The 10,218-nt window shown below is 38.6% G+C and overlaps 2 protein-coding genes across 2 annotated transcripts; one reads left to right on the forward strand and one right to left on the reverse strand.

Moving 5' to 3' along the window:
* Window positions 1-418: 418 nt before the first annotated feature.
* On the forward strand, window positions 419-6,851 carry LOC118044817 (DExH-box ATP-dependent RNA helicase DExH15 chloroplastic). The gene is made up of 8 exons (XM_035053305.2): window positions 419-986; window positions 1,065-1,240; window positions 1,333-1,446; window positions 1,885-1,993; window positions 2,081-2,167; window positions 3,786-3,904; window positions 4,095-4,272; window positions 4,426-6,851. The coding sequence occupies exons 1-8, from the start codon at window positions 498-500 to the stop codon at window positions 6,679-6,681; spliced, it is 3,528 nt and encodes a 1,175-aa protein (XP_034909196.1). The 5' UTR covers window positions 419-497; the 3' UTR covers window positions 6,682-6,851.
* On the reverse strand, window positions 5,830-9,871 carry LOC118044826 (uncharacterized). Its single transcript, XM_035053317.2, has 4 exons — window positions 8,900-9,871; window positions 8,497-8,694; window positions 8,327-8,418; window positions 5,830-8,196 (listed from the first exon to the last, which is right to left on the reverse strand). The coding sequence occupies exons 1-4, from the start codon at window positions 9,671-9,673 to the stop codon at window positions 7,479-7,481; spliced, it is 1,782 nt and encodes a 593-aa protein (XP_034909208.1). The 5' UTR covers window positions 9,674-9,871; the 3' UTR covers window positions 5,830-7,478.
* Between the last annotated feature and the right edge of the window lie 347 nt (window positions 9,872-10,218).

Genomic DNA, 10,218 nt, shown 5'->3' on the forward strand with positions numbered 1-10,218 from the left:
TAATATTTAAAATTTATAATAAGAAAATAGTAAATATTATATGCCTGGATGGAAAAAAAAATTCAAATTACTCAAACAAATAAAATTAAGATATCAACTCTTAATTATTAAATTCATAAATATAATCGTTAATTTCAGAGTTCGTGAAATTAGTTGAGGTACCCGTAAATTGATCTGGACAAATATCTATATTAATAATAAAAAAAAAAACCACAAATGAAACAAAAGGAATCTAAGATTAGCAATTTAAAGAAACAAACTTAGTATTTGTAGCTACTAAAAGAGGAAGCAATAACCTGGAAGTTTTTTATATATATATGATAAAGTTTGGTTTAGAACATATTTTAATTTTAATTCGAAACATTAAAAACCAATTAAAAAAAATAAAATAAAAAATCTTGAAATTGCAATTTGGACTCTATGGAGGAAATGATAAACCGTGGAGAGAGCGAGCGAGAGAGGAGCAGTGTATCCAAACAAAACCACTCCCGCGCGCCATGAACAACACTCTCTCTATCCTTTCCTCTCCATACATTTCCAAATTCAACCCCTCCCTGTTCCCTCCTCTTCCTCAAACCCTAGGATTCTACTGCCTTCAAAAACCCAAACCCAAACCCAAACCGAGACCATTCAATTCATTTCGACTCCTCTCCTTGTCCAACTCCCCAAACTCTTTCATTCCGGCCGAGTCGCAACTCTCCGATGCTGAAAACGACGAAGAAGAAGAGTACGAAGACGACGAAGACGAAGACGAAGAGGAAGACGAAGCTGCTGATGAATACGACGATATTTCGGAGGCACTCGAAGAAGAAGCCGAAACCGAAATATCGGTCCATGCGAGTAGTAGTGACGTATCAAATTGGCGCAAGGAATCCAAGTGGCAGAGAGTTGAAAAGCTCTGTAACGAAGTCAAAGAGTTTGGAAATGAAATTATTGACGCTAATGAACTTGCTTCCATTTACGATTTCCGCATCGACAAATTTCAGGTTCTTCTTCTTGATTTTTTTTTTATTTTTTTTTATGAAATTGGTGAAAATTAGCTATGTATAAATTGTTTTTGGCAGCGGTTGGCGATAGAGGCGTTTTTGAAGGGATCATCGGTAGTGGTATCGGCACCAACAAGCAGTGGAAAGACATTGATAGCTGAAGCTGCAGCAGTTGCTACTGTTGCTAGAGGAAGGAGGATTTTCTACACCACTCCTCTTAAAGCTTTATCCAACCAGAAATTTCGTGATTTTCGGTTTGTGATTTCCACTTCTTCAAATAATAACAAGATTGCTTTGTTTTGCTTATTCATTGACAAGTACTATTTCTCTGAAACTACACTTATAGGGAAACGTTTGGGGATGAGAATGTTGGTCTTCTCACAGGAGATTCTGCCATCAATAAAGATGCCCAAGTTTTGATTATGACAACAGAGATTTTGCGAAACATGTTGTATCAAAGGTATGTTTTGTTTTATACTGTAATGGTTAAATATTTTGATCCTACCAAAAGATGGTGTATGGAACAATGTTACTTTAATTTAGTACAGCTGGGAGTAACAGATTGATATCGAGGCATTGACATTTGCAGTAAGAAAACAAGATTTTATTTTAAATCGGTCCCGGTCCCTCAATTTCAACTATACTGTACGTTGGAAGGATGATAATCGCCTTGCGTAGCTTTGATAAATTCATCAGTATCACGATGTTTAAGTTTAAAAGCAGATTAAGTTGTCAGCAATGATTTGTAGACCTGAATTTCTTTTACCTGGAAATTTGGTTTGTGAGTAGAAAATCTATTAACCTTTTCCTCATGCAGTTATGACCCATGTACTTCTTTTGTTACTTCAATTTATCTTTTGAATTAAGTATATAAATGGTGGTTGGACTTGTCATGCAGCATTGGGATGGTTTCTTCTGGTAGTGGACTTTTCCATGTTGATGTGATTGTTTTGGATGAAGTTCATTTTCTAAGTGATATATCTCGTGGTACTGTATGGGAGGAGATAGTAAGTATAATTTATATTTCAGTATCTCATTTACAGACCAAAATTTCACCGCATTGCATAGTGTGATGGACATTGTTAAATTTGCAGATTATTTATTGCCCGAAAGAAGTTCAACTGATATGTTTATCAGCAACAGTCAAGAATCCAGATGAGCTGTCTGGATGGATTCGTGAGGTACAGTTCTTTATAAATGTCCACTTTACTACCTTGTATGGAGCTGTCTTACAGACATGGCAGTTACACAGTAATGCTTGCAGGATAATTATTTGCCAGTAACAAGATGCTCCATTTGGCCCATTTATTATTCATTCTTCTACTTTTAACAAACTATTTGTGGAACTGTTGCTAAGGAATTTAATGAAATGCTAAGCTTGTTCCACTTCCTCTTATTGAAGAACCTAACAGAACCAGAATTTACTTATCATCCAGAGTTTGACTTTGGGAGGTTCAGTTTTATAGTTTTAATATCTTGTTTTAATTTTACATCTCCCAGAAACTTTCATCTTAACTATTTAGTTGCCAATGATCTTTAATGAAAATACATTTAAATTGTTCTTGATATGGAATAGATCAGAACCATTCCCATTCCAGCTGAGGCCTTTGACATGTTCGATTTCTATGGATACCTAGTATAAAAATGGTGGAAAATTGTTGGCCAAAATATATTGATGAAGGATCTAGCCAACATTGGTTTATTTATTTATTTTTCTATCATATTTAAAGCATCGACTATCCTTAAAAACAACGCTTTATCATCCTTCTTTCATTTTATATTTTCTGCTTTGCTTCTCACAGAGTCCAAGGCCACAGAAATAGTGAAATATATTTTGTGATTGTTGGGCAGAAGGATCACACTGACTATCATTCTAAAATAATTTTGTGGGTGTGCTAATAGAGTGTAGTATTTTTTGTCTTGGTTAAGGAAGATGTCTTTTGCAGTTAATGTGGACGCATAAGCCTGTAGCTGCAGATTGAGTTCCGAATGGTTTTCGTACATTCCTACCTTTAGGGAACCAGAAGTGACGTCTTCAATGCATTTTTTGGCTTCCTTTAGATTCTTAGGTTTACAAATTAAGAATTGAAGTGCATGCACTATGAATGGTGGATGAGATTACTGGCAATTTTTCTTGTTACTTGATCAATTTGCATCCTAAGCATTTGTATTGGTTTTGGACAATTAACATTCTGATGGATTGGCTTTATCCTGCAACATAAAAGATGAACACATACATGAATGCACTTGCACATGACATGTGCCCGTCATCCCAAGAACTCACCATTGATTTGATAATTCCAATAAAAACAACTGCTTACATGTCTAGACATTGCTCTTGTTGGCTGTGGGATGTTTCTTCTGCTTTTCATTCCTCTGTTGAAGTAATTGTCTATTGGGCTGGCTGCATCATTACCAAGGCCATGCTTTTTATTTCATGTCTGAACTCTTGTCCTACTATTGAACTAGATTTATCCTTTAATTTTACTTTGAAACCTGTTTATGGAAAAAGTTAAGGTATATTGGAGTGATATGTGTAAATTAAGAGTGCACAAAACTTCTACCATACCTTCCTTATCAGATGGATTGAAATAATGATATGCTTCCATTTATCCGTGGAAAAAACTTCTGGATGCATCTTTTCTCAATGGGATAAAAAATTGTGACATGCTTGAACTCAATTCTGCACATTAGTCATGCCAGCCATGGCTTCTGTATTGTCTTGTTTAGTGACCTATGGAAACAATATTTTTCACAGTGATAAAGGTAAATTTATATTTATTTCAATTTACTTGCTAGGTTCATGGTGAAACTGAACTGGTGACATCATCAAGGCGTCCAGTTCCATTGACTTGGCACTTCTCTACCAGGCATTCTTTGTATCCTCTTCTTGATGAGAAAAGAAAGCACATGAATAGGTTTGTCTGTCTTCTGTCATCTTATTCATCTTGTCACCCCCCACAAAAATTCTTTCTTCGTCTGAACTCCAAATTCAATTTTTGTCGCAGTTGTGTTGATGATGGTTGCATAATGTTCTTGCATTTATATAAAGAAGTCTTTGTGATGCAATGATACTAATTTCTGGTTTTGACTTTTAATTTGGAACAGGAAGCTGTCGCTCAATTATCTACAACTTTCTGCTTCAAGAGTTAAATCTTACAAGGATGATGGGTCGAGAAGAAGGAATTCAAGAAAACGGGGAAGCAACATGGGCTTTGATAGTATTGGTAACATGTCTGAAGAACCTCTTTCAAAGAATGATATAAGCAGGATACGCCGTTCACAGGCAATTAATTTATCCATTGTTTCTCTGATAATTTGACACTTTTCTTTTTCTTTCCTTTTCTTCTGAGTATACTAGTTTGTTATAGCTGACTTATAACCTGTCCTCTAGAATGGAAAAGGAGTTTAGTCATCTAAAATAAATCATGATTTTCAGGTGCCTCAAGTTGTTGATACACTAGCACAGCTTAAGGCAAGGGATATGCTGCCTGCAATTTGGTTTATTTTTAACCGAAGAGGATGTGATGCGGCTGTGCAGTACCTTGAAGGTTGCAGGCTCTTAGATGAGTGTGAGGCAAGTGAGGTTGAACTGGCTTTGAAGAGGTTCAGTGTTCAGAATCCCGATGCTGTCAGGGAGACTGCTGTCAAAGGACTTCTAAGAGGGGTTGCTGCGCATCATGCAGGATGTCTCCCTCTATGGAAATCTTTTATTGAGGAACTGTTCCAGAGAGGACTTATTAAAGTTGTCTTTGCTACAGAAACACTAGCTGCTGGAATCAACATGCCTGCTAGGACAGCTGTTATCTCGTCTCTCAGCAGGAGGAGTAGTAGTGGACGTATCCCATTAAGCCCAAACGAGCTTCTTCAAATGGCCGGGCGAGCTGGTCGTAGAGGCATTGATGAAAGGGGCCATGTTGTGCTGGTTCAGGCTTCCAATGAAGGTGCGGAAGAGTGCTGTAAGCTTCTATTTGCTGGACTAGAACCTCTTGTATCACAGTTTACTGCTTCCTATGGGATGGTGCTGAATCTTCTTGCTGGTGCAAAAATTACTCGTAGATCAAATGAATCAAATGAAATGAAGGTTCTCCAGGCAGGGAGAACTTTGAAAGAAGCTAGGAAACTAGTTGAGAAAAGTTTTGGAACATATATTGGCAGCAATGTGATGCTTGCTTCAAAAGAGGAGCTAGCTAAAATACAGAAAGAGATTGAAATGCTGACCTCAGAAACCAGTGATGATGCTATAGATAGAAAGAGCAGGAAAATCCTATCTGATGGGGCATACAAGGAGATTGCAATTTTACAAGAACAATTGAGGGAAGAGAAACGCCTGCGGACTGAATTACGCAGAAAGATGGAAACGAAGAGATTAAATGCCCTGAAAATTTTATTGAAAGAGTTAGGAAATGATCGTTTACCCTTTTTGTGCTTGAAATACAAAGATTCTGAAGGAGTGGAACATTCAGTGCCTGCTGTTTATTTGGGGGATGCTGATTCATTTGATGGTTCAAAATTTAAAAACATGGTTTCTGACATTGATTCATTAGCACAGACTGTTGCACCCATTGAGTCCAATGTAAGTGAAGTTGAAACTCATAAAGATGTTGAGCCATCCTATCATGTAGCTCTTGGTTCAGATAACTCTTGGTATCTGTTTACAGAAAAATGGATCAAAACTGTTTATAGGACAGGCCTTCCTAATGTTGCCTTGTCTCTAGGGGATGATTTGCCACATGAAGTTATGTGGATGCTTCTTGATAGGGAGGAGAAGCAGTGGGAAAAGCTTGCTGAATCTGAACTTGGTGGTTTATGGTACATGGAAGGATCTCTCGAGACATGGTCGTGGAGCTTAAATGTGCCTGTTTTAAATAGTCTCTCTGAGATTGATGAGGTGTTACACATGTCACAAGCTTACCATGATGCAGTAGAAAGTTACAAGGATCAAAGAAACAAAGTTGCACGTTTGAAAAAAACGATAGCACGTACTGAAGGCTTCAAAGAATATAAGAGGATCCTACACTGGAAGAATTTTACAGAGGATAAGATTAAACGCCTCAAGATGAGATCAAACCGTTTGAGCGAACGGCTGCAGGAAATTGAACCATCTGGTTGGAAAGAATTCTTAAAGATCAGCAATGTTGTACATGAAAGCAGGGCCTTGGATATCAACACACAAGTAATATTTCCTCTTGGTGAAACTGCAGCTGCGATTCGAGGAGAAAATGAACTGTGGCTTGCAATGGTTCTTCGAAGTAGAATCCTCTTGGATTTGAAACCTGGACAACTTGCAGCTGTCTGCGCAAGTGTAGTTTCTGAAGGGATCAAAGTTCGTGCCTGGGAAAATAACAACTACATCTACGAACCTTCTTCCGCAGTAATCAATGTTATCAACATCTTAAATGAGCAGAGAAGTAACCTTTCGAAGCTTCAAGAAAAACACGGGGTAGAGATAACCTGTTGTTTGGATAGCCAATTTTCAGGTATGGTTGAAGCCTGGGCGGCAGGGCTCACTTGGAAGGAGATGATGATGGATTGTGCAATGGATGATGGGGATTTAGCTCGCCTCCTGCGACGAACAATTGATATATTGGCTCAGATTCCTAAATTACCTGATATTGACCCAGTTTTGCAAAGCAATGCAAAGACAGCATCCAGCATCATGGACCGTCCACCAATAAGTGAACTGACTGGATAGGGCTTATTCATGGGAGAAGCTCCTTTAATTCCACATGCTTGCTCCTTTAAGGTGAACGCTCGCCAAGATATCTCTTATTTAATCTTCAATACAATTCTACTCAAGAATGATCTACCCTAGTCCTTGTTAGCCAATACAAATCAATGAAAATCTTAACCGCGTTATTTTGACGGATTCTGGATTCATGGCAGCAAATTAGTGACGGACGGTGGTGCATGTGAAAATTTCCAGAGTCGGCCTCTTTTTTTTTTTTTTTTTCTTTTTTCGATGAAGATATAATCGATACAATTAAATCGAAGCCCGCCCACTGCCATTAAGGATTTGTCTGTGTGAGTCTGGAAAACAAAGTTCATATTACAACCATGCTACTACTAGATCACTCTCCCTCGAAACATTAGTGAAACTCAACTGATTTCAGAGCCGAGACAAGACAAGCAATGGAATTGAAAGTGCTTGTGTATGTGCCTTTGGAAGTGAGAACTCTATTTCATGTTCGATGAAGATGCTGCTGCTGCTGCTGTGTTTCATGGTATGCGAGTTATGTGGCTGAAGAGATCGGGGTTCGATAATTTCTCCATCCTCAACCCTCAAAATCAAAGCTTTTAGCTGGATACATGCGTGGAAGTTTAATCAATGCACTATCACTTCCAAACAAAATGTACCAAAAATCTGAACACGCGCAGACACAGTCTATATATCATACACACACATACAAAACGAAAACGAGTTGGAATGCCAACTGGAGAGGTTTTTGAATTCTTTATGATCAATACGATCTAGATTCGACAGTAGCCCATCTAAGGATTCTTCACCTTGATCCTCAACTTCCGAGCAATCTGAGCTGCTTTTGGATGAACTGGCCGCTTATTGCAGTCAGACTGCTCTACCTCCACCCAGTTTATAACCTTCAATAGTAGAGATTGAGGAACTTTCTTAGCATCCCCATCTGCTGTTGTCCCTTTAGATTTCTTCATTCCAGTTTCCAAAGCTTTCTCCAGGAAGTCCATGAACCAATTTCCAGCTTCATTTTCAATCTGCTTTCCCAACCTAATTGTATTGCTTAAGCTGCAAGAGGAGGTTGGTCTCTTGTTTTCATCATTCTCAATCATAGCTTTAGGTGGCAGTTTTCCCTGTGGAGTTGATGGCCCTTTTCTTTCTTGAAAGGCCTTTTGATTAGCATTTGATCTTTGGAGTTTCTCGAAATTCATCGTCTGGTCACTTCTTTCACTGAAGCTAGAAATTGATTTGTACAATGCTGTTCTTCTTTTCGACGAGTTTAATACAGGATTCCCACTTTGGTCCATAGAATTGTGTACAATTTCATGTAAGATCGAGGAATTTTCTCCACGCTGTTCGATATTTGTGCTCTGACCAACTTCAGCAGCTGAAGTTGCTGCTTGAATGGACACTATATCAGTAACTGCTCTCACAATCTGGTGATGGAACTCCAGAAACTGGTCAAAACAGCCTGCTGGAGCATCTGGTCTCGCTGTTCTGCTCAAATTCAAGATCATCCTACACAAGTAGTCATCGTTTTGATGTTAGCAAAACTTTATTTCAAACTTCCAAATCATGATAACATGATTAAAACCGAAAGGAGCCAAAAAATGCACAAATACAGGGGATAGGAGAAGGGGTTTAGTACTTGAGAGGCCGAACTAAAGTTTCAGTGGCTGAGGCGTCTCTTAGCGCCTGGAGGGCTATCTTCTGAGCCGTTTCTCGTTGCTGCACAGCTTCCTGTTAGCCACAAAAGGTTTAGCAAACAAGAGAGAGCAAAGAGAATCAAGATTTCATCTAGAGGAATCCAGAGTTCACCTTGCCTAATAGGTTCAACTTTCCTGGTAAATTCATGGCCAGCTCGGTACTGGTATCAGAGGCTGCATTACCATACTGACACTGTATTTCTGAGATGACCTTTAAATTGCAAGAGTTTTGTGCTTCTCCGCCCATTCCGAGAGAAGCTACCGCCCTTGCATTTCTTAAACTCGGTGGGGGGGTTGAGCTTTTATTAGCCTACGGAAACAAAAACAGCAGCATTCAATTATATTATTATTTTTATTTTTATACAGAAGATTTATAGGGAAATGAAAAGCTTTGGTTCTTTCCAAAAGCTGATTACTATATTTATTATCAAGCAACCATTTCAAGCTCATCAGTAACTTGATGAACTGAAAAAAAGTAATTCAAGACTTAATAAATGAGAGGAAAATGCACCTACAGATGATTTGCAGGGGCTAATTGGAATTCTAGCTTCTCGTTCACAGACACTCTTGCTTCTTGGAAACTTGAAATTAGCAGAAGGTGCAGCACAACTTTTCCTAAGCAATGCAGGGCTCTCTCCCTTGTTGTCCACCATCTTAGCCAGCAATCCACCACCAGCAAAAGAACACCTAACCACCCCATTAGTGCCTCCATCTTTGCCAATTCTCCCTCTCACCACCGGGGAGACTGATTTCACACAACTTACAGCCAACCGCTGTTTCATCGGTGTGCACTGATTAAAATCCAAAGGAACTGGCTTTAAAACCATTGGAGATGAAACCCCATCTGCCCCATTTTGCCCTGTTCCCCAAGAACCTCTCCTTTGCAATGGTGGTTTTTGTTCACTTCTCTCTCCCTTTCCTCTAAGACCCATAAGGGGTTCAGGGGTTCCTAATAATGGGTGTCTCCCTGGAAGTGGTCTTGCCCCTTTGACAACAGGAACAGGAGATCCTGGCTCCAGTCTGTCAACGTAAATGAACTGACCTAGCTGCATTTTGTCGCTGAGAACATAATCATCTTGATCAGAGGGAAGACTAACATAGATGGAGTGCGAAGAATCTGATACTTTAATGAAGAATCCTTGTTTAGGCCACAGATTTTTCTCGTCGAGATCAGCTGGTACTATGTCAGTTACCTGCAAAACTGAACTCCGGTGCTCGCTGGTGGGTTTAGTCCCTGTATCCATCCCATTTAGTAGCTTCAACAGAATTCCAGGTGCCAAAGTTGCCATAAAGAATGAAAATTGGATAAAAACTCTGTACTTCTTTTTCCTCCTTGTGTTCAACTTCGGGGTTGGAATTTTAGATTTTGAGGGAGCGGCTGTTGGGTAATTGAGTGGTGCTAACGGTAACTAGGTGGTGATGGTGGTAAAGATTACTTTTTAAAAAATATTCAGATTTTTTTTTAACGTTGCTGCAACGGTCCTATGTTGGTCTCTTTTTTTGAATGATCCATCTGCTTATCCTATTTTGCTTTTGATTTTAATAATGGAAAATAAAAAATAAATTGTAGATTTCCATTCAAAACCACGCGGCTAGTCACGTAGTTGCTCCCTCCTTAGTTATTGCTGTATTTATTCGATTTTTTTTCATTACCTAACCTCGTAGGCTCGCCCTGTAGCTAGAAAACTTGCACCGAATCAATTAATTCAGATCTAAACTGATTTATATTAAAAAAAAAAATTTGATTAATTCGGTAAAAAACCTTGACTTGACCTGACAAAAACTTAGCATCAATTTATTTTAATTTTTTTTTTATTATCAAAACAACATTATT

The sequence above is a fragment of the Populus alba genome, chromosome 10 (assembly GCF_005239225.2).
Source record: "Populus alba chromosome 10, ASM523922v2, whole genome shotgun sequence".
NCBI classification, from domain to species: Eukaryota; Viridiplantae; Streptophyta; class Magnoliopsida; order Malpighiales; family Salicaceae; genus Populus; species Populus alba.

Coding starts and splice junctions, on each gene's coding strand:
- LOC118044817 (XM_035053305.2), top strand. CDS start 498: ATGAACAACACTCTCTCTATCCTTTCCTCTCCATACATTTCCAAATTC. Junction 1,994..2,080: donor GTACTGTATGGGAGGAGATA/GTAAGTATAATT, acceptor TTAAATTTGCAG/ATTATTTATTGCCCGAAAGA. Junction 4,273..4,425: donor GCAGGATACGCCGTTCACAG/GCAATTAATTTA, acceptor CATGATTTTCAG/GTGCCTCAAGTTGTTGATAC.
- LOC118044826 (XM_035053317.2), bottom strand. CDS start 9,673: ATGGCAACTTTGGCACCTGGAATTCTGTTGAAGCTACTAAATGGGATG. Junction 8,695..8,899: donor TTAGCCCCTGCAAATCATCT/GTAGGTGCATTT, acceptor TTGTTTCCGTAG/GCTAATAAAAGCTCAACCCC. Junction 8,419..8,496: donor AGTTGAACCTATTAGGCAAG/GTGAACTCTGGA, acceptor TGTGGCTAACAG/GAAGCTGTGCAGCAACGAGA.